The following is a 24,899-nucleotide window of genomic DNA, read 5'->3' on the forward strand; positions in this document are numbered from 1 at the left end:
TGTCATGCAGGAAAACGGCTGGCTGCGTACACTACCATATAAAGAGCTTTGCCTGAAATCTCCACAATGGAAAAGCCCCTGCTGTACTCTCGGGAGAGGGGCCTAAAAGTGAGCACCCTTGACAGGTAGGCTAGGGAGAACTTGCGGGAGATTTGTACAGCACTTCTGAGACATCCACCTGAACAAAACATTGACTCTTTTAAGTCACCCTTTCACACTTTTAACAGAAAGGAAGTCTGCTTTCCATTATTCCTAGCCGGGCCCCGACGCTCTCGCATTAAATGACGGTTTACAGTACAGCTCAGCATTAACACAAGAACAAAAACAAACAACATCTGGGGCGGGACATCTGGGCTCGGCTTACTCCCTTTTTGATGAGGCTACCATATTTTGGTATAAAATTGGGGCCTAAATTTAGCTGTGCGGTTGGCATCCGGATAGAGAGAGAGAGAGAGAGAGAGAGAGAGAGAGAGAGAGAGACATATCCCCTGTGGGCAGGCGGCCCTGCTAGGAACAATGCGAGCCTTCTGCGGGGGAAACACCCGCTACTCCCTGCTGCTCAGCCTTTTGCCTTATATGGTCGTGAAGGCAGCTTCTGGTGTGATTGGCCTGCGGACATCCCGGCAAAGGGCGTTCAGAGCTGCAGCGGCAAATAACCTCCCAGCACCTGTTCCGGCATGTAAATGAAGGGAATAGGCAGGACAATGCAGCGCTAAGAAGGCAGTTGCCCTGAGCGTAATCCTATTCTTTTGCCATCACTGAGCAATTTTATTCCACACGGAGGAGCACCAGAGATCATAGTTAAACAAAACTTAAACAAGTAGACCTCTAATATGCCATGACATATAAATATTGTATTATTATATTGATGCATGTATTATTGTATTATTATTATTATTATTATTATCATTATATGCATGTGTATTATTGTGATTAAACCACGTTTCTGATAGCACTTATATTTAGCTATTCAATTTTCAGACCCCAAAACTGATTTATGAGACTCACATCTGTGACGACACATAAACTTGCAGGGAAAAATTAGTGATACCTTTGGAACTAAGAAAATTAGATGTAATCCTTATCAAACTCACAATTATAGACAAACACAATGCAACAACACTAATAACACTAATAGCACAACTAATAACAGACAGTTGATGCCTTTAATTCTGCATATTGAGTAAACATCCACAGTGCAGGCTAAAAAAAGTAAGTGAACCTCTATGTTAATGACTTCTGCAAAATCTAAATGGCAATTAACTGGGATTCACAAGTACGTTCCCCCTTTGAGAGAAGCACACAAAGCCTGGTTACTAACATTCTAATCTAACATACTAACATCTTTTCCTCTCAGGAAAGATTGATTCATGTGAACCTTTTCTCAATGCAAATAACTTGTCCTCAGAAGATGTGTTACAGACAAACCAGAAAAGGCTACAAAAGCCTGCTTAGCAGTGAGCACCCTGTTAAAATCATTCCAAGTACACAGCAGGCAATGCTGAAGGAGTTGAGAATGAACCAAAGGGTAACAACAAAAGAGAAGGTTCTATATTTAGGTGTTTACTATTAGTAAAGTTCTACTGTTTGTAAAGAAAAAAGGACAGTGGATTATAATGTGTCCTGTCAAAACATTGTACAGGAGAATGATAGGGCAACAGTCCATGCCCTCATGCTGAAGAGGTGTTGGGTTATGCATCAAGACAATGACCCAAAGCACACACGTGAATCAATTAAACAGTTGTTGATAAAGATGATTCGTGTTCTGAAATGGCCAAATCAGAACAGAAATATTGAGATGCTATGGTGTGACCTAAAAGGGTTGTGCTCGCAAGACATCCCAAAAATATTGACAAACACTTTTGGTAGGAGGTAGGAGTGGTCCAAAATGCATCTCCACAGCATTTTGCAACTCTCATTTCTAACATTAATTAAGTTATGAATATAAGGATTCACATACTTTTTCTAGCCTGCACTGTGGATGCTTACTCAGTGTGCTCGCTACCAGACAGTACAACCGTTTGTGTCGTGTTAGTTTAATTAGATTGTGTTTGGTCACAATATTACTTTTCTACCCAGATCGTTCCAAAGAGTTCCGATTAGATTTTCAGACAATGACAACACAAAAAATGATTAGAAAAAAAAAACAAAACAAAAAAAAAAACAACAACTCACACCACTAAGAAAAATAGCTCTGACCTGTAATTAAGCACTGCTGTATTTGAGCACTAAGGGTCACACTAGTTCATGGATCAGTGTCTCCTTGTCTGTGTTCAGTGAGCTTAACTGTGCCTACATTGTGAGGTCGGTGCTTCCTCTGTACTAACTGTGTTCTTAAATTTAGGTATACCTACATACATAACATAGACCACATCCTAGCCATTTTAATGGGAATAACTAATGGGAGGTCTCAACATTTCTGCATTATAAACAAACTCACTTAAGACTGGGTTGGTGTGGAAAACTCAAATTCTTGAGAAACCTACATTCTCCAATTCTCCAAGAAGTGGTGGTGAATGGAAGCAGACGTCAAAAGAGTTGAATGCCTCTATAATCTCCCTCACAGAAAACTGATACTCAAAATGGGTAGAACTATGCTGCCTCATGTCTGAGACATTGTTTTACTGCATACGTTCACTGGTCGCTCTGGATCTGAAATAAAACGGCTCCACTGGCATTGTTGACCTTATGACCCCTGAGTCCGATCGCCACTGCTGTAAAGAAATCAGAGTTAGTAAGCTATTCTACAATTACTGAAACATTTCACCTCTAACCACTCTGAATGACTTTGTCTACATCTGATTGACTTTATTGGTGCTGATATTATTGGAATACCCTTTAAAAGAAATGGAAGGTCAGATAAATGGAATATAGCAGATACTAATCAAGTCTTGAACGTAACAACACTCATCCAAGCATGTTCTATGATGGGAATGGGAGGTAGATAGCACAATGTTAAACTGGAATTACTCATATCCTAACAACAGCATAACAGTATTAGTAATAACTATGTATTAACACCCTACAAGAAATATTTGAACCATTTAGGATGAAAGAGGAAACTGTTTTGGCCACCAAATTATTGCTCAACAATTTTGCTTTAATACGATCAAGACGTTAACTGTTAAATAAGGCCACACCAAGCACCCTGTTACACAATTATTAGCTTAAAAATACAGTAGAACTGATTTTAAAGTACTACTACTAAATCTCTTTTTGTTTTTTTTGTTTTTTTTTAATAAAGTTGTTTGTAATTTCGGAAACGGTTCTTCAGAATTGTATTTCATTCAGATAGAGGCCACACTGATGATGGGGTTTTTAATGTAAAGCTGTAGAAAAATCTACTGAATTATTGGATTTTTAAAAAAAATATTTATTTACATTTAAGGTTCTGCACATATTCAAATTGAAGCATATTTGTGGCATTAACCATGTTTTAAATTGACATGTTTCATTGAAGCTCATGTTCAGGAAGGAAAACAAATACAGAAAAGTTAAACTTTAACAGATTCTATGTTTCACTCACTTTATACTGTTAGGATAGAAATAGCACTGATAATAATGCAAAAAAAAAATACTTAGAAATGCTTGTATTTGTATCCAGTTAGACTGACTGACTGGTGGTGTTAAAACCGACACCGGGTGTGTATACATTTCTAATATAATCAGTAAAGTCAGCCCTACTGTAAATCGTTTCCCCTTGAATTACAAATGAATGTGTTTCAATAATAAAGTAATGTTAATTTATAGGCACACAAATTTCCTTCTGGAATCAATAGTCAATATCAAAAGTATTTCTGATTCTATATATATATATATATATATCTATATATATATCTCAACTCAATAAGGCTGCTGTATCTTAGCTTCTGAGATCTGCTCATTACTCGTAAAGAAATCCACATCTGCCATCTAGTGTCTAGAATTTGTATTACTGTTCAAGAGCAGCACTGACTCTCAGCCACTTACTGTCAAAAAGATAAAGACCACGAGACCACGTCAAACTGGCAATTAAGGCACTTTTAATGGAAAAAAAGCATCACCTGAGGCATTACACAGAGCAGCACCTAGAAATTCAGCATAGTCATAAAAGTCACTTTGTGTCACACTGACCACGAGCAGGTTTACCACAAGCACTGTAGCCCAAAGATCATCAGAAGATCACAATGAAAACACCACTCTAAAACGCTCAGTCCAATAGATTAGATGATCTTAATACTATGATACTTTTGGAAAACTCAACCCCAGGTCCGTCCGTACATTCATATTCTCCCAGACTATAGCTCAGAAAACCACATTTACACTGAACGACGGACTGCTTCGCTTTGACTTTGGAACACTCAGTATGTACATTTGTCAGGAGGTAGAATGGAAAGCACTTTGCCTGCCCTCATGCATCTTCCATCTTCTAAGCTTTTGCCCTTTAAACCAGCCAAACGTATACTGGAAGTGTATTATTGTACCGCATATCCCACCTTTAACAATGCATTCACTAGCAAGCAATACATGTGGTGGGTTTGATTTAACCATTCAGATCTAATCACTTTTCTGGAACCCTCAGAGGAACATACTAAATGAGTTACCAAATCTCTTCTCTGGTTTTTTAAAAAAAAAAAAAAAAAAAAAAAACACTTTTAAAAATGTAGAATCAGAATCTTCTATTGGAAATATTCTCCACATTCATTTAAATAAAAAACAAAAAGAGAGAAAAAAAAGACAACAAAAACATTCCTATATCAACCATTACTGGGAACTGATAAGGCACTTAGAACTGCAGAAACTTCGGCTTAAAATTTGGTTCTTGATAAATTAATCTTCTGTCGAAGGCCTGCAATGTTCTTAAGGTCTGCATTTAACTGATCAGGAAACTGCAAAAGACAAGGAAAAACAGTTATTAAAATACTATAATCTACTCCTTCACACTGTAAAATACAGTAACTTAATCAAAGTTAATGAAGTCAATAATAGCAAATGATAACACTTTAAAGTATTACTCAAAAACGGGCCTGACAGACACAAAACGTTGTCCTAAATAATAGAAATACCCCAACTGGAGTTACATACTAAACTCTTTGAATGCAAGTTTCTTCTTACGTTTCTTATTTTTCTGTTTATTGAAGAAAAAGTTTTATTTTTTGTTTGTTTTGTTGGTTTTTGTTTCCCCTCACAATAAAGACCTATACCATTTTAGTGAGCTTAAATTCCAAACCAGCCATTAATATCGGTCAACATCACACTATGTAATATTTGTGCAATAATATTTTACTCCCATGCTAAATGTCAGGTGTGGTTTATAGTGAATTAGAGAGTTTAAGAGTTTAGAGATAACTGATGAAACTCTGACAATACAATTGAATATTTTACAATTTATTTATTTTTAGGCTTTGATTTTATACTTTCAGTGAAGCAGTGACTTACGGACTGACGGGATTATCAGTTTTTCATAAGGCTGTAGCACTGGGAGTGGGGTTACCCTGGATTCTTTTAATGTTGTAATGTAAAACTTCTTTTCGTCTCCTAAATGTTTTATTTTTCTATAGTTATCTAACAAATGTTTTTTTGTGTTCTTTGTTACTTTCATGCTAATTTTAATGCTGTATTTTTATGCTGCTCTCATTTTAGGTTAGTTTGGATCCATTTAGCATGTTTTCATACTTTTTGTGTTCAGATTCACCAGCTCAGCCTGTACTGCCTATCAGGTCCCCCAGTGGCACAACTGTTAAAGATTCTGCCCTGTCATTCCCAGATACATTGCTAGCTGGACAGACAGCCAGATAGATAGAAAGACAGACATTGCTGACCGTTGCTGATCTTTTTGGCAGGGACCATAAGCATAAGTATAAGGAGGCGCAGAGGAAAGCAGCATTCTGCACGGTAAAAGCAATTTCAGAGGATAGATCAAACACTTTCAGCATGGGTACAGTCCGTACCTGTAAGGGTATCCATGATATTTGGCTCTGAAGATGGACAAAAGCCAGCTGAAGAAGAGCATCACCAGTCCAATTCCAGCAACACACATGACTACAAGAAGACAGATACACAAAGTTTAACCGGATAGGCCGGAGAGGTCTACTGTTGGTCAGATTAGAATTTCTGACTAAGCCCCTCTGGTGAAGGACTGCATAGGGATTGGTAATAATCTTGGTAATAGCTACGTCAAAAGATGACATACTTTTCCTCTTCCCGATGTCCATGTCAGAAGTTGCGGCCTCATGTAGAAGCACCATTCCTAAAGTAACAGCTGCGTCTGAATCAGAAGGTTAAGGCTCTGTGGACTGTGACTGACTGGTTGCGGAGTAATAATAATTATTCTCATGAATATGTAGGACATTGTAAACAACTGCTTATGAGTCTGCAATCATTCACTTTCACTCCTGAGGTAATACAGTTTATTACAGTAGTCTGAGTCATTTAAAAAAAAAAAAAAAAAAAAAAAAAAAAAAAACACTTCTGCTGAGTTTATGTTTCTGGACACTTCTGACCTTTGTTTTCATATTACTCTTCTGAACTAATTATTTGAAACCTGAGAAGCGGCTCAGGGACAGCATATTAGGATGCGAGCAGATTACAGTCACTGTATGCAACTGAAACTTGCATTGAGGGAAAGTATCAAAATTTATTAAATTAAAATCTATAGAAAACGAAGAACCGCCTTACAAACAGCAATCCATTTACTACCCCAGAGAAATTATGCATAATACTTTTCCTCAGAGAAATCATTGTGAGGTTATATAAACACTTAGAACCTTAAACCTCTCAGACAACCAGTCCTTAAAATAATGCTCTATTCTTCTGCATGTGTTTTATGATATTGCGTTATAGTTCTAAACTAAATACTTACCTGCTCAACCAATCAGTTGCTACATCACTGAATAACTGTGAGATAAGACAGTCATTCAAGTGACATTACTGCTTCACTCACAGCACCAGAAACTAACAGGTTTTATTCTGAACTATTTATTTTATTTTCACTCTAATTTAGAATGGTTAGCATGTGCTTACTCCAAATCCCATGAAGAAAGCTTCTGCATCTTTTTGAACTGCTGCTAAAGCTAGACTATTAGACGCTATTAGTTAAGCTGAACAGTTTAGCATGCTTAAAGAAAAGTGTACTAACTAACAATTCTCTTACAACAGCTACCTTCTCTGCATGAACATATATAAATATTTGCTTGTGTGTATTATTGCGCAAGCATTAATCAGCTTTAGGTCATACTGGCTCAGAAAGTGCATGTGATTCATGTGTTTTGAGTGGCCTACAGTCTTCAATGTGAAGGATACTGAACAGGAGAACAATGTGCGTCTCTGCCACAAACTGAGCTTGGCTGCTGCCGTGGATGTAGCTCTGGAACACAGAACATAGGAAAAAAAAACACAACGTGTTCATGAAGTTAAAAACTAACAACGTCTTGGCATGCTAGACATATGGAGGGGGAACTAACCACTTGGCCTGTGTTGGGGTTCTTGTGAGCATATGGAGGTCCTCGAATATGGTTCCACATCTGTCCCGACGTCATAATCAGAACGAAACACTACAGAAAAAAAATTAAGCACAAGAAAATGTAATCACAACAGCATTCAGTCTACTTAACGCCAGGAACCGTGGGCTGAACCTAGGTTACTTGTCACACCACTGTTGTACTGAAATCACAGTAGTTATGATTTCCTGTAGGGGACTTGTTTACAACAAATGTTTTGACGCATCCTGGGGCTTGTTTATCTGTTCCAGCCTATCAGACACCAGAAAACCTATATATTGAGATACATACTGTGCATCGTGAAAATGTCTCCAAGTATTCTGACATTTCAATTTTTTCAACTTTTAAAAATCTATAATTCTGTTGTGTTTGCTAGCCTACAAAGTCATGTACCATTTGTCAGTCCTTACAGTTGTGGGCAATGGGGGCCAACGTCCAGGACAGTTTGCTGATTTCCCTGCTCTAACAGGTTTCCTAAAACTGCCAATTAACAGGCAAGTTGAATCCGGAGTGCTTGATCAGGAAAAAAAATCTATTCAGGAATCTGGCCCTCCAGGACCAGAATTGCCCACCTCTACCTTGGAGAAAAGATTGCAGCCTTTCTAAATGGAAAGTTCTCATACAGCTCTAAATGACTGGGTTCTTTTACCTTACATAAAAAAGAACAATTAAAACGGAGGATGTACTGATCCATACGTTTTGGGGATGTTAGGGAAGGCACTGGTACTTGGAATGTATTCAAGAAAACAAATAATTAATAAAACTTCTTATTTAAAGTACACGCCTAATGATCTGTGCTTTACCACTCAAATATTCCAGCAATCATGCCATGATTTGTTGACACATTCCTGAGAATTATTCACCTGGATATTTAAATACTTGGCTGGCACGCCCTATTCAGGAAAATCTATTTGCTTAATGGAAATCTGTTTGCCTAATAGAAAGGTTGTCCTCTGGCTTTTGTCATTGGGGATGCCCCTACTCTGTTTGGTTAAGATAAGCTCCCTACTGCATACATTATCCGTTTCGGGGAAAAAAAAAAAGAAAGAAACTATTAGATGCCATATAGAACCATAAGTATCATAGCCATGTGATTTAACCGTGTTGTTTTTTGTTTCCCAATTTTACACATATACAGTCATACAGGCTGGAAAATGTAGTCAAATAGAGTTTCCTCAAAAATGCAACATGGAGTGGGCAATATGGAGGCTTTGTTTTGTGATAAATTGGGGGTGAGGTGGGATGGTGATTATGCAGCATCCAGACCCCACTAATGCTCTTGTCACTGAATGCAGTCATGAAATCAAAGCAATGCTTCTAAACTTAGTGGAAAGCAGAAATGTTTTCAACACTGTTTGAGAATGAGCTGGTGTCCCAATACTTTTGTCCATATCGTGTAGCAGGTCAAAAAATACGCATCTATGAGGCCATGCCTTGTTAGTTTAAACCTAACTAAACTAAAATTCAGTGATGTTCAACTAAGCAAACACTACTTTTGAAGTTGGACAAATACGGGAAGGATTATAAAGTACTCTACAGAAATCAAGTTAAAAAAATAATCAAATACCATAGTATAGTGCCTCAAGATTTCCACCCCTATAGAAGATTCAAGATCCCACCCCTATTTCTCTATGAACACAGGGAATACTGACCAGTGCAGAGAAAGCCCAGACGTTCTTGTTGTAGAGGAACTCCAGATTGTTGCGCCGAAGGTAAGCCAAACTTCCAATGAGGGCCAGAAGCAAGCCCAGCATGAGCGGCCCTGCATAGTTAGGTGGTCTTATGACCCTGATCTATTTTGGAAAAACAAGCAGAAAACAAAACAGGTTACTTTTTACACCCAAAGTCCATTTAGCTTAAAAAAAAGATGCATGGTGGAACAATATGTGGAAGTATTTCTGCATAATTTGACCCAAAATGTGATCAGATCTCTATAAATGTATAAAAAGACTAGATAAAGAAAACCCAATGAAACAAATGGCACGAAAACATTATCATTTCACATTTATGTATTTAATAAAACTACCCAAAAATTAAACAGCAGAAAGGCATGTGTGTAAACCTCTAAAAGTATGAGTTCACAAAGCCAGGTTTTTCTATTGAGAGGAGGTGTGAGGTGTGAGCAAAAGAGATTCCTAAAAACTCCAGAAAAAGAGCTGTTCGTACAGACTGGAAAAGGTTATGACACAGTTACTCTCCCAAGGAGTAGTCTTCCAGCAGAAACCAATGAGTTATATCACTAATGGTCATGGGTCCACTACAATCAAACACTGAATAAGAACAGTTTTCATGGCAGGAAAGCAAGAATCAAGCCAAGATTCTCCAACAGACAATACTGCTGTCCATCTGAGGTTTGCTCTAAAATACAAAGGTAAGTGATAAGGTAAGGTAAGGTAAGCCTACTGAACGAATGATCTGTGGACACATGGATTTCTGACTTTAATGAAAAGTACTATGTTTGGTAAAAACATAAGAACCTCATCCCAACTGTTGGGGAGGAACATGAGGATGACAGTAACATGGTTTGGAGCTGCTTTGCTACGTCAGGTCCAAAAGGGCTTGCCATTGTTGAGGGACATTAATTCTACCAGCAAAGTCTACAGTAAAATCGGTCTGTGAACCGAAGCTTAACGGTAAAGGGGTCATGCAGCAAGACAATGAGCATATGTTAGTCAATAAAGACATGTTTAAAACAGAGGAAATTTGACATTTTGGAATGGCCAGGTCAAAGTCCAGACCTTAACCCAATAGAAATGTTGTTGAAGGACCTAAAAAGAGCGGTTTTATGCATGGAAATCCCACAAACATGACCAAGTTCCAAGTTTTATAAGAAGGACTGGTAAATGATGTATATAATCTGTCGCGCATGGCCTAAACACAAGCTACTGGAAATGTTAACGGTCGCAGTTATTGCTGCTCAATGGAGTCGTTTTTTTACATTTTGGCAACACTGGTTTTAATTTGGGTTCTCTTTTTCTAGTTTTAGAAAGTTCACAAAATTCACAAACTAGTAATGCTGTAAATATCCTAGCAATGATGTAAATATGAATACATTAAATATCTAAAATATTTAATCTAATATATTAAATCTCTGGACAATGCGCTAGACGAATCATTTCTTCTTGATTACATCCCTTGCCTTAATGGAAGTACCAATCTTGTCCGATAAATATTCCACCAGTTTTCAAATGGGCTCAAGTCGGCTAAAATGGACAAGAACTGAGCTTAATAATTAATTGTGTTATTGTGCTGAGATATTCATGAATACTGCGTCAATATGCTGAGACGTGAAGAGAAAGTCTTGGTTGTTGCATAGGTCTTACATGGACGTCAGTTCTGTCGGCCACCCATCGAGCAAGCTGTTCCGCAGCGAAGCCTCGAACCTGCAGCTCGTACGTGTCCGCCCGCTTGGGCTTCCCTTTGGGTGGGAAGTTGATGAAAGTGGGGGCCGAGTTCATGTTGAGCTGCGGAGGGGATTTCAACAAAACAAGATTTTGAATGAATTCAATTTCATCTTACTCATATGATGGGCTGTTGACATATGTCCTAAGAATGAGTAAACTGTCTTTTTGCATGGCTGCCACACCCGGTCATGCAAATTTATGTTGCTGTGTGGAAAGAAAGATTTTACTATCATTGCCTGCTATCCTTGCTGGCGATCCCTGTCCGTCAGTTTCATTTTTCTGGACACAATTCTGATGAGATTACTGGGATTGTTGCCACTGCGAGTAGACCCGTATGACCATTACTACCACTTTAAACATGCAAAGTGACTTTTCTTTTCGTGGCACTTATGATACTCATTTGAACAATAAAGGAAAATGCAGGTAATATAACTACATACATACAACTGAAGAAATGTCTTTGTTAAATCTAACTAGTAGAAATGCAATTTTTGTGTGAGGAAAAAGTCAGGATGCCCTTACACTTATTACTACTTAACATTTAAAACCAGGTATGGTGCATCAGCTGCAGATGATTAAAACATGGTAAGACATTTTATTATTAATAATTAATAAATGTGAGTTTGCCTTAACATTTGCTTCACAAGAAAATGTTGGAGGTTAAAAAAACAAAACCTGTACAATACACTGCCCAACAATGATTTATGAGTCAACTGATTGAGAGTGCAGAATAAAAGTATGCTTACCATTTGGAAAACATCAGAGCCCTCATCGAAATCGACCATTGCGAAGAAAACCTTGTTAGTAAATGCACTGGAATACCGCCAGGAGTTTGCGAGGATCTGGTACTCTTCATCCGCTTGCCTAAACATATGGTCAAAGGCGAACCATGAAGGCACCAGGCCAGAATCAGGGCTTTTAACGAAAGCTGAAAACAGCACGTGTCCTTACCTGCACACCGCACACTGCCTCTGAGGCTGCAGGGCCGTGAACATGATGATCACAGAGTAGTTGCGTGGAGGCGCTCGGACGAAGCGCCTGAACTTCTCCCCATTCAGCCTGATCACAGCTCTCTTGCTGGCCCAGTCCATCAACTGCCCGACTTTTTCGGAGAGAAGGGCCTGGGGAGAAATGCAGCAGAACTGGAATCACAGCTTCTCTTCCTCCTTGTTCTGAGAGGTTAAGCTACACTAACTGAATGTGTACCTACATAGTAGTGTACATGCATCTAGCGTAAATACAGCGGCAGTCATGGAATTACATACTGTAGCCCTGTAGCCTACTGTAGCTGCTGTGCGATCTACCCAACTCCCCAACCAATGGAAAGAGACCAGCATTGGACCACCACTGAACACAAATTATTTATATGATGGACCATCTCAATACAGCCGTAACATCAATGTTGCAAGGGGCACAGCAGTGTATATGAACATCTCTTAACTGGACATTATGAGTAAAGGACCACTCTCAATTCAACAGTAGAACCAGAGTGAAAACCACGCAAACTACTAAGAGAAGACAAGACAAGACAGGACACAGATAGAATTTGGCCTCTGCATTTAACCCATCTGTGCAGTGAAGACACACACACACACACACACACACACACACACACACACACACACACACACACACACACTAGTGATCAAACACACAGTGTGACAGTGAGCACACATGCCCGGAGCAGTGGGCAGCCGTTGCTGTGGTGTCCGGGGATGCAGAGAGGGTGAAGGACCTTGCTTAAGAGGCCAACAGGGGCAACTTGCAGTGGGCAGTGGTGGCTCAGCGGTTAGAGCGCCGAGATATCGATAACAGGGTTGTGGGTTCGATTCCCGGGCTCGGCAAGCTGCCACTGTTGGGTCCTTGAGCAAGGCCCTTTACCCTCTCTGCTCCCCGGGCGCTGGAGTTGGCTGCCCACCGCTCTGGGTGTGTGTGTGTGTGTACTCACTGCCCCTAACACGTGTGTGTGTGTGAGTGTGTGTTCACTACCAGATGGGTTAAATGCGGAGGACACATTTCGCTGTACAGTGTACAGTGACAAATACGTGCACCTTTGCAGAGCCCAGGTATTGAACCCGCAACCCTTTCACCAAGGGCCCACTGCCACTGCCCTCACCACTCAACAGTGTCAACAGGGGTCCACCATTAAAACACTGTCTGGTCATACAGTGGTAAAAGAACCCAAACAGCTCCACATAATACACATTACAGACAGCATTGTTTTACAGTATTACTGATATAAAGATAGATGTATAAAATGATAGACAATTAAATATTTATTTTTATTTTTTGTTGTTTATAATTTTACTATAATAACTGAAGAAAATGGCTCACAGCCCGTGTCCAGACTTTTGAAAATAAAAACACCACCATCTTTACTTCTACCCTTATATTATTATTTTTGATAGATAACTCAAGCTAGGCTACATTAGCTCCCGGGCTAAAAACAAAAGCCACTTTACAGCTCTTAGATAGTAAAGTTGTTATTTTAAGGGGCTGTGTTACAAATACAGCTAGCCAGCAATGTGCTCGCATCTACACTTCGGCTGCATTCAGCGACTGCACCTCACAGTAACTTGGTCCAGCTACCTTTGCTCAGATTAGCTAGCGCTAGCTTAGCATAGCGGCCCACTGAACCACCCACTCCGGCTCGGCCGGGTAATTGGATTAAGCTCCAACAACCTGACGCGCAAGCTGACATGCAACTTATTCAGAAACTCACTGACCTCTTTCTTCTTCTGGCCATTAGATGGGACGCCATAAAATAAGGCTACTAAGGACAGAGCTATCAGAAGTTTAGGAAACATTGCTGAACTGAAGCTGCCACTAAGAGCGGCGACGGCAGGGCAGGAAACTCTCTGTAACTTTCCTATTGGCTGGCTGCGCTGATGCTAACGGGAGGGAAGCTTTTCAAAATAAAAGTCACGAGGCCTCTAACTGTGGGCCAATGCCGATTATTGATATTTTTTTTCGTAGACGGATGTTCAGATGCCGATATTGAAACATTTATTAAACGTTGACATTGGGGCTACATCTAGGTCACTGTCATGCAAAGTCTCTCATTTCCAAAAATACAAAAAAAAGTCCTTAGCTTTCATTGGAAGTCAATGTTAAAAGATTTTATTCCAAGCCACGTTAACCATTTGTATCATACTCTTCATCATGAAAGTTTATGCATAATATAAAGAAAACACATAATATAAAGATTCAATGTCAATGGAAAAGATTCAAAGATTCAAAGATTCAATGGAAAAAGTGAAAAACAAAAGGCACAAAATGGAGATACATGGCATGACAATGATAATTTACTTCTTTATTATTACAAATGCATTAATAAAAAATAAAATAAATTGTAGGATTTAACACTGATACACATTCGCATTGCTAATTAACTCTTTAAACAGCCTACGGCTCATTGCTGGGCCAACAGTGTTATTACAAACTTTTATTACCAAAGAATACCCCCACCAGTTAGTACAGAAGTCCCTGTAGTTACTGAGTAATACACTTTAGCGTGTAATAAACCTTGCTGCATTAAGGGGTTAAGAACATTTCAGATCATTGGAGTCTCATTGGAGCGACCAGCATTGTGGATGACTCCACCCACCCTTCACACAAACTGTTCTCCCTCCTGCCATCAGGAAGAAGGTATCGCAGCATCCGGTCCAACACAACCAGACTCTGCAACGGCTATTTCCCACAAGCAATCCGACTTCACAGACTAAACGCATGGACTCCTCCATACACACACACACACACACACACACACACACACTCACACTCATTTACCCAATGTGAATCCCAGACATTGTGAAAGCATTGCACTACATACTACCTCACTACATCACTTTCTATTGACTATTGGCACATTTATTATTGTGCATAAATTGCATTTTGCACATACCTATTTTTTAATAGCTGCTATGCTGCTACTATTTTTAAGATTTTTAAGATAGTATGCACATTTTATCGCACAACCCTATTTCCCACTGCTGTCTCAGTCTCTGTTTTATTTATTTACACTTTCTAGTCTGCACTCTGTGTCTCGTCTGCACTGTCTGCACTTGTTCTGTGTTGCACTTGTGTTTCTATCTGCACTGTGTCTATGTTGCACCACAGCCCTGGAGGAACGTTGTTTCGTTTCACTGTGTACTCTGTATATAGTTGAAATGACAATAAAGCCTCTTGACTTGAGATTTGAGCTGACTGTATACAACAGGCCTACATGAATAAGTGAGTGGGAGTTAGAGGCTAATAGAGGATGATGAGTGTGTGTTGTTACGTATTTTTTGAATACAGTGAGACACCATTGTATGCAGTTGTAATGAATGAATCCTAAAAGAAAAAAAGGAAAGGTAACCACGAATCTAAGATATTAACATTTACTTCAGAGCAGATGAACAGGGAGGGCTCATTCCTCTCTGGCTTATCTCCTGTTGCTGTGTCCCGCTTGTTGTCCCAATGTTCTATATTCTTGTGGCCCAATCTCACTTTTTCTTTTTCGGTTCTGCAAACACAGCAAAAGTGTCCTGAAAACAACCTTCAGCAGAACATAAACACCATTATATCAACCAGTCTCCAAGGTCTGAACGAATGGTTATCAGAAATGGTGACACAGCCAAAACAGAATAGAGAAATATGATGTTCAATCCCTGATTTGAGCAAGACAGACACTACGTGGAGAGGAAACTCTTAATGTGGTACTTTAACAAGAAATAGTTTCAGATTGAAAATTACATGATTTTCTCCTATTAATCCCTTATGCACCACAAATTTTATTACACAGATTTTATTTATAGGGGTTAGCATTTGGTACATACTAAGAAAATGTATTATTATTTTTTAAATACTAAACAAAAAAAGCATTTGAATAGGGCCAAGGACATAAACACAGTGTCGCTGATGTGAAGCTGAGTGAGCGAGTTACTAGCCAGGTCTCTGTCTTTATGACATGTGTCACAAATATGTTTTCTAAAAGAACGACATTATATGGGCAAAAATATTGGGACACCTGCTCATTCTGTGTTTCTTCCGAAATCAAGGGTATTCAAATACATTCATCCTGCTTATGTTGAAGTAATTGTTTCTGCTGTCCGGGTAAAAAGGCTTTCTGCAAGATTTTGGGGCACTACTTTGATTGCATTTAAAGTGAGAAGAGCGTTAGTGAGGTCGGGATCTCATCTCCAACTCCCCAACTTATCCTAAAAGTAGTGAGTGCAGCACCATCATTTCAGACAATGCAGTTCCACTGCTCCACAGCTCAACACAGAGGGCCTTGTATGCCTCTAGCCCATGCCTGGCATTAGGCACAGTGCTAATAGGTTCATGTGTCAGCAAGGGGTGCAGCTTGAAACAGCTCAATGCATTAGAATTCATTAGAAGGGGTGTCCACAAATATTTGGACAAAAATCAGATGCCTGCTTCTTATCACCAACCACATGAACAATTCTGATAGGGAGCATTCCTCTGGAACAGAGCATTTTTCATAAGAACAACTAACTTTGTAACTTCACAGGAGCTGGGATTTAGTAAATGAGGAGTGGCCCTTACTGAAGCTCTTCCTTGCCTTTAACTTTAACAGAAAAAAAAATCACAGCCTACAGTTTAGAAAAGATGAATGTGTGAGACTCATTGTGTAGCTGGGGATATCATGCTCATAACTGTACATGATTTATGAACATATTATTATATAAGAAGCCTGAAAATTTAACTTTTGTCATAAATCGTTTAGCAGACTGGCTAGCTGCCCCATCCTCCGGCTTCCCGGCATGCCCGTTTTTATACTGCCCCGCTGACCCGACGCTGTGCCGCTCAACATCCGGGCGGAGCGCGGTTGTGGTGGGGAAGATGGCGGCGTCGGTCCTCCCTACTGACTGGATCAAAAACTGGGAAAAATCGGGCAAAAATGATTTGTGAGTACACTCTCCGCAGCTGCCAACACCAGCCAGCTTTATCGCGCACGTTGTTCCTCGCAGGCGGTACCTGGTGTTGGAGGCCGGTGAATCCAGTGCAGCGCTACTTTCCTCATTGTCGCGTCTGCTCGGTTCCCCGGTTCACTCGCTGCCTCCTCAGTCTGTTAGCTTTAGCAAGCTGGCTAGCTCAGACACCAGTGTCTTAACCTGTGTGTAAATAGGAGCGGTGGCTGGTTTGCTAGCTGAATACACCATGTGTACAAGTTTCTGAACACTATGGGTTCCCCAACGCTAAATGCTAGCTAGCTACCTACCATCGGTGCCGATTGTCTGCGGCTACCGTAGCTAGCTTGCCGTATAGAGACAGCTAAAGCTAGCTAGCTAGCTAACTAACGCTAGCAGGCTGGCTAGCTAGCTAGCTAGCTAACGTTAGACGTAGCTAGCTGAAGTGTTAGTTAGCTAAGTGATAGCATGAGCTAGCTAGCTAGCTCTGTAAATATAAAATCAGGTGTGATGGTGTCGCTCGTTTTAAACTCCTCCTGATATTACATAACTACATAGCTGGATAAATAAAGCTAATATAGCTAGCTGGTATGTTTGACACTTGCTCGGTCGTGGTTGGTTGCCAGGTCACAGTGTTTACTACCATTAGCTGGCTAATAAAACATGGTGTCTGAAAGCAGCGAACGGGCAATAAAACGTGGATTAACTGTGGATAATAAAACGCAGCGATTGACTAATAAAATAGATGTTAATCACTGAAATATATCTATGCTAGCTAGTAAGCGTGATTAACACGACGACCAGAACTCAGATTGCCAGCTAGCCAGGGAGTTATCTATCTGGCTAGTGTTAAGAAGGTGGCAGTCTGTTCCCCGCCAACAGGTTCAGCAGGGAACATTAGTGGCTGTTAGCTAGCTAGCTTGTGTTAGCCATCTTTCTCTGGCGAGCTTGTATTGTTTTAAGGTAGCTAGCTAGCTAGTTATATTGTAGTCGTCCTTTTGGTGCAGACCCATCTGTACCTAGCTTTCTAGTGGCCTTGCTGAACTTTTTAGTGGATGTGTGACTTAAGCAGATGAGCAGTTGCTGAGATCTGGTCGTTCAGAGGCTACTGTACAGGCGAGAGGCTTCAGATGGACAGATACTAGGATAGCCTCTACACTGGCTAGCAGTGCTGCACGTTTCTGCTGCGCCTTGTCTGATGCTGCAGATAAAGTGGGAACTCGTGTTTGACAGTCATTCTGGATTACATTTCTACATGGATAATATTACAGGTGGACACCTCCCCCTGTAAACCCCAAAACATACAACTGAACTGTACCAAACCGGACTGAACAGCTATTTTGCACTCTGCCTATTTGCACACCTGTACAGATGTTTTTTTCTTTTCTGTAAATATATTTTCAGCTCTTTATTACCTTTAGTACTTTTTACTTTTTTAATTGATCCCCTACCCTATTTATTGTTTAGTGTCATTTACTTTTTACTTTTTTAATTGATCCCCTACCCTATTTATTGTTTAGTGTCATTTTCCTTTAGTTTAAGACTGTGTTCTGTGTTTTTTGTTACTTGTCATACGTGTTGCTCTCACCAAGACAAATTCCTTGTATGTGTAACATACTGGGTGAAATAAAGAGATTCTGATTCTGATTCTGATTAAGAGTCCTAGTTGTGTGTGGTTTGTAGTTTGGGGGTACTGCCAACTTGGGATGATGCTCTGCGTGCAGGGACTCACTGTTTTTTCTAATGTATTTCTCAGCCTGCAGCTATGTCAGGACCTGGCAGGGAAACCCAGCAGTGAAGTGTTCCTTAAAGGTGAGTATGAGGATGAATGTGGGCGTGTGATGGAGTTCATTAAGTTCAGAGATCTTGACTGTTGTCAGTTAGTTATTCCTGCTTGAGTAATGGCCTAAAATGATCGATGATGGGTCTGGATTCATAAAGCAGTATAATGTGAGAATTGCTATTTAATTCTACTGCGCTCCACCTGCAGTCAGGACATGTGTCTCACTCTTAAAGACGCCTCTAAAGGACACACTTTTTTGGACAAGCTGAGAGAGACAAATGCGGCATCGGAAAGTGAAAGAAGCATGTGAACAGACACAGTAAAGTAATACAGTACAGGATTTAACACGCATGACTCGAGTGGTGTGTTGTCCTGCCTGCTTCACCAGAGTTGCTTAGTGCAGAAAGGGGTGGCTGTGGAGTCTGCATTAACGTAGACCAAAGGTAGCAGTAATGGCGCTCAGAGGTTGCTCATAACTAAGATCATATTTTACTTCCATTCTCCACTTCCATCATCTATGGAGACCCTCTTGAATATAGTCTTTCACTTAGGATTAGGAAATTCATATTGATGTGATGCATATCAGTATTGCAGTCAGTTCTAAGAAATGGCTGAATCACAGTGAAGAAAGCTATGCTCCTGGTGTTTACCCAGTGCTTTAATTTTTGTTTACTAATGTTATTATTCTCCTCTGTGCTTCAGATCTGCATATTCTTGTTTAAATGTGTTTTGGCTCTGACCTGTGTACAACTGAATAATAAACCTGCTTGCTAGGTTTCTGAAGAAGCACGTCTTGCATAGTTGAGAACTGTATTGGTTTATACAGTGCTTAAAACTTTAAAAAGATTGTTTATGCATTACCTTTTGTAATTAGCTATCTCTTCATTTTGTGGTGAACTTGGTGCCTTTCTGTTCTGTAGATCTCCAGACGGCCTTGTATGAGCTTTGCTGGCATGTCGTCCAGGGCAGCCTCAAGGTTGATGTGGCCGCCAGCCTTCTGGCCGATGTTATGGTGAGTGTGGACCAGCTTTTCTATGCTTCAGTATAGTGAGCTTTTAAATTAAACCAGAAAATCCTTGAGTCTGTAGCTAAACAGCCACTTACAAAATGCATACACCTCTGAAACCACTCTGCCCTGAGCTACTAGACTTTAGAAATCCTTTAAACATGTGTATTTCCCAGTGGTGTGATCATTTTAAGCGTTGGCACCCTCCCAAAAAGACATGCTCAATTCATTCTTGGCTGGGAGTCTAAGCAAAAAAAAATAAAAAAATAAAAAAATAATTTAGCCTCACTCTTTGGGTGGGTAGGCTAGGCCTCCCTCTCTCTCATCACTCAGCGAGACACTAGCTTATGCTAGCTGTTAGCTTATTATCTGTTAGCTGATGTAACAGACTTGGCAGTTAGTGATCTCCTCCATATGTGTTGAACTGTCTGATGATGTTTGTTAGTGTCAGTTCAAAACATGCAGTTTGCTGATTTAATATATTTCACTAAGGCTGTGCCAGTGTGTGGGAATTAGCAATAAGATTGAGGTGACTGTCTTGGGAAGAAATATTTAGAATTTGGCTTCCTAATCATGTGTTCAAAATAGAGCTCAGGAATATGGCAATATTTTTTCGTATTGTGATACGTTTTGTTATCGTGATACACTCTGCTTTTCTAAGCATATTGGATACAGTTAGTGCTTAATAAACACTGCTCAGCTACACTTCATTACAAACAGTTTAATTAATTAGTTGTGGTTTAATTATTGTAGCAGATCTTGAATAAAATCACTGTACTCAGAATGGAAGAGTATCTGAACAGTAGCTTTTAAGACTCTGTTGCTTCTGATGTATTTAGTCTGTGATTACATGTATTGTGATAAATATTGTGATAGTATTTTTACCATGTCCAGCAATTACTAGCATTTATTACAAATTAAAAATAATGGGTGCTTATAGGCTTGTGCAATGATGATGGTGATTATTATTATTAAATATATATTGAAGTGTTTACAGACCTCTATAAAAGTAAAAATGTTGACGTGAGGTGAAGGGTGCCTTTTGTAATTTTATATTTAAGTATCTTTTTAAAGAAACGCTTTGGAAAATTGGAATTTCTTGCTCTTGGAACCCCACCCCCCCTTCAGTCAAGAAGTATAGTTCGTGCTTTGAACGATTGCTAAAGCATACGTTAATAAAAATTTTACATAATTACAGAAATACAGGATTTTACATAAACATGAATCAGCCTATGCAGCGTTACACTGTTCTTCAGAGCGTTACCCCGCTCGATTTACCAGACCTACATAATGCAGTTAGCAGCAAGCTAAGCCCAGATTAGCAACAGTAACGCTGTTCTCTCTATCACATTTATTATTATGTGAATGGAGAATGACTGTAAAATGACTGTAAAAAAACTGTTTTTAAGGTAAAGATGCTACATGATTTTCCTTTTACGCTGCAAACAAGTCAGTCTGTACTTACTGCATATCCAGTCAGAGATGTACTGTTTGAATCATATTTATCACATTTTACACTGCATTTACATTCATATCTTGCAGCCCTAATTGGAGTTTAGTCTCAGTATCTCTGTATCCGGGCTGTGTAGGACGATGCACACCTAGAACACATTAGCACATTAAGTTTGTTTGAAGTAGGCAGGCGTTTGGCCATTTTGCTTTTATTCGCCTGCTTGTTAATTTTTTAAGACCATGCATTAAATATTCACAAGATTACTGTTATCTCACTGTATGGGGTGAGGCTTTCACTTGTCTGGGGGGAGAAGCAAAGCTTTTGTTATGCAGTTTGAAATACTTGTGATAAAAGATGCAGTAGGCTTGATATCCTCGCTGTCACGCAAATCCCTGCTATGTCCTTATTTCACACTTTCAATTTCTGACAAGTTAAATCGGGCAGCTGTGCTTAATGTTGTCAATGTACTGCCATTTTTCTTTCAGGTTTTCTCTAAAGTTCTCTAAAATTTTTAGTTTTTAGCTTTTTAAATCTATAAATAGTTTAGTTGAAATAGCACCTGCTTTTATTCAGTACCACTATGTATCTGCTCCATAAGCTCAGTCCTTTCTGGCTTCAGTCTGGTTGGTTCCATTCAGCTGCCGTTTATATAAAAAACAAATGTGACTCTGTAGCAAAATAGGTTTCCCCAAGGCATGAGAGAACCTGAAATTAGCACAAAAACAAGGTGGTTTGTACACTGGGCAATGTTTAGATGGCGTACTACAGCAACACGACCACCTGCGAAGATAACACAGGTGTCCCTACAGGGACTGACGGCAGTGTTTCAGTTTTTAAGTGGAGCTGTATGGTCCGCAGGCATGAAGCAGCCTTTATTAAGCGTTGGTAGCTTTAAAAAAAAAAAAGCTTTGTGAATCTGTTGTTCTTGTTGCTGCTAAATGCAGTCCTCATTAAAGCGACATATTGGTCTACCTGCTACCTTCGAATTTTCAATGAATGTGATTAAGAGAAAGGTTAAGGCTAGAATTTGGGGGTTTACCCTGATTAACAGTGCCAGTGTGTGTGTGTTCATGTGCTTGATTTAATATAAACCATATCTAATTACTCTTCAGCCATTGTTTTGTACATTTCTCTGTGTAGGAGATACTGTAGATCTCACACACATTGATAAGGGGTAAAAATACCCCACTGCACTGTTATGCTGATTCTTGCTATGCTCTTTTTTTTTTTTTTTGTGGGCAGTGGTGGCTCAGCGGTTAGAGCGCCGGGATATCGATAACAGGGTTGTGGGTTCGATTCCCGGGCTCGGCAAGCTGCCACTGTTGGGCCCTTGAGCAAGGCCCTTTACCCTCTCTGCTCCCCGGGCGCTGGAGTTGGCTGCCCACCGCTCTGGGTGTGTGTGTGTACTCACTGCCCCTAACACGTGTGTGTGTGTGTGTGTGTGTGTGTGTGTGTGTGTGAGTGTGTGTTCACTACCAGATGGGTTAAATGCGGAGGACACATTTCGCTGTACAGTGTACAGTGACAAATACGTGCACCTTTACCTTTACCTTTACCTTTTTGTAAACTTTTATTTACTTTATGCTCAGTGTAATCTTCTTTAGAGGGAAGTTAATTGTGTAGATTAAAAGAAGAGTCAGTTGTCAGAGTATGTTATTGATAATTTAATTGATAATCAACTAATCGTTTGAGTCATTGAAATCAGAACTGTAACACTAGCCGTGTCTTTAGTCTGAATATTTGAATGCCTTGGAATTTTACACAAATTTGGGCGGACATTTGATGGAAATGTAGCCAGTGTGACTTAAGTTGTTTGTTGTCTTGGTTTCAGAAAATGCACACTGACCTAGCTACGTTTTCACCTTCACTTTAAGGTCATAGTCTGACTAGCATTATAGATAATCAGTGTTTTTGAGGTAGATACCAATTGCCAGTCATCTTTCAGCTCAATCTGACCATTGTCAATACCAACTGAGGGTGGGGCAGGATGCTACATTGTAATGCATCGTCATGCAGGGCTTTTGTAATGCTCTGTGTATCGCCTCTAAAGATGAGATGTACTTTTTACTTTTTGGAATCAACCCGATTTAAAATGCTGCTGAACGCACTGAGAGAGAACTGCGAATGGAGCTTGGAGTGGAAACACTTGTCTACTTGCTAATCTAGTGCTTAAAACTCCATCACTTTGGGTGTGATTCCCATGGCTCTCCGACTGTTGCTGTACTTTTGCTTGTGATTAAGTGTGGTTAGTGCTGGCTGTGCTGTGTTCTGATACACGTGTAGTGGTTGAACCAAAAAAAAGTGATGAGTTGCTGTGAATGTTGACCCGTTTGTATGATCTGTTCAGCGATCAGGATAGAGGAAATTACAGACTTGTTGGCCAGTCATATATTTTGGCTGACAATCGAACAATGCCTATAAATAGCCGATCAACAACCCCCCCCCCCCCCCCAATCTCCAACAAACATGACTGATATACACTCATGACTAACTGTGCGCTTAGTCAGAATAAACCCATTTCTCAGTCCTGTTGACAAAATGGTATTTCCGTGTCTTCATTTCCTGACACAGGTATTGCCATTCCTTCGCATTCAGGGATGCAAAGCAACTCCCCTCACACCTGAGTAGCAAAGACATATTTTAGCAAGTGAAAGCCTTCAGTGAAGTAAATTGGGTTTCAGTTTGTTTTGAACGCACTGGAGGACCCTGACAAACTGAAGGGAAGATGTGAAACGTGATGTCTTGTAGGTGTCACACTCTGTTTTTAAACTTTCTGATCAGACCTGGAGTGCATGTTCTTGCAATAGTTGCTTCTTTCATCTGTGGTGCGTGGAAGCAAAGGAACTCCACAGATTGGTTTTGCTGCTGTTGTGACACTTTATCAGGAATGATGAAACTACCATCCTAAGCAAAGCTGAAGTCTGCTCTCTGATGGATTACCCTCTTCGTTTTTGCTTTCTGGGTGCAATCCATTGGTACTCTTTTGTATTCGCTTCCTGTCCACCAGCCACAAGAAATATACCACTGCGTTAACTAGAATTCTACCACGTGGTTTTGGAGCCACTTGGGAAGCTTGATTTCTCAGTTAAATTAGTGCTTAAGGAGTCAAGTTAATGCTCACCTGTATTTATTTATTTTTTTTTACCCCAGTGAAACAATTAGATTGATGTAAACAAGGAACTCATACCAATTATGTTTCTCTTCCAGGAACTGCGAGAAGATCTGCCCTCCATTTTAGCTGATGTTTTCTGTGTACTAGGTAAGTCATGAACATTCGTCGTTACAGAGTTAAGGGGCCACATGAGGATTTAGCCTAGTCTTGGACAAAATTGCTTGGTTGATGGTCAAGTGACTTTTGGGAAGTTTCTAGCCTAAGGCTTATTCTGGGTCAGCAAAACTGACCCAGGATGTTATCTGTTAAGCCTTGTGTCTAGTGAGCTAGAGTACTTGTCTAGTGCTATATAAAGCTTTTATTGTCCTATATTGATTGTCCTAAAATGCCTAGGTTATAGTATATTGACACATTATAATCTAAATTGGATCTAATGGTTTCAGTTTTATCTATAAATATGAAAAGTGAAGCATCCTAGTTAAGTGAGAGTGGGATATCTACTTTACCACAACATGTTACTGACCAAAAGAAGGGTCACCATGCAATAAAAAAAAAAAAAAACCCTTCGCATATGTTTTAATTGAGACTATCAGAAGCAAGTCTGATAAAGATTTGCGCCTAGACTGACTGTGTTGGAGTTCTGTGTTAACAGTTACTTTATATTTGGTGGGAAAAAAAAAAAAAAAATATATATATATATATATATATATTACACACACACACACACACACAAAAATAAATAATTAAT

At 39.7% G+C, this 24,899-nt stretch overlaps 2 protein-coding genes across 4 annotated transcripts in view; one reads left to right on the forward strand and one right to left on the reverse strand.

The window, feature by feature from the left end:
• Positions 1-4,005: 4,005 nt before the first annotated feature.
• On the reverse strand, positions 4,006-13,714 carry magt1 (magnesium transporter 1). The gene is made up of 10 exons (XM_072663145.1): positions 13,609-13,714; positions 11,834-12,003; positions 11,629-11,746; positions 10,802-10,942; positions 9,131-9,271; positions 7,443-7,532; positions 7,282-7,345; positions 6,173-6,247; positions 5,931-6,021; positions 4,006-4,868 (listed from the first exon to the last, which is right to left on the reverse strand). The coding sequence occupies exons 1-10, from the start codon at positions 13,687-13,689 to the stop codon at positions 4,853-4,855; spliced, it is 987 nt and encodes a 328-aa protein (XP_072519246.1). The 5' UTR covers positions 13,690-13,714; the 3' UTR covers positions 4,006-4,852.
• A 2,998-nt stretch (positions 13,715-16,712) lies between these two features.
• The window catches only part of thoc2 (THO complex 2), an 87,099-nt gene continuing 78,912 nt past the window's right edge, over positions 16,713-24,899 (forward strand). For all 3 annotated transcript variants that reach the window (XM_072664320.1, XM_072664319.1, XM_072664321.1), the window contains exons 1-4: positions 16,713-16,794; positions 18,554-18,609; positions 19,501-19,592; positions 24,247-24,298. In XM_072664320.1, the coding sequence (XP_072520421.1) occupies positions 16,730-16,794; positions 18,554-18,609; positions 19,501-19,592; positions 24,247-24,298 (265 nt within the window). In that variant the 5' untranslated portion in view covers positions 16,713-16,729. The remainder of the gene's footprint in view (positions 16,795-18,553; positions 18,610-19,500; positions 19,593-24,246; positions 24,299-24,899) is intronic.

The sequence above is a fragment of the Salminus brasiliensis genome, chromosome 19 (assembly GCF_030463535.1).
Source record: "Salminus brasiliensis chromosome 19, fSalBra1.hap2, whole genome shotgun sequence".
NCBI classification, from domain to species: Eukaryota; Metazoa; Chordata; class Actinopteri; order Characiformes; family Bryconidae; genus Salminus; species Salminus brasiliensis.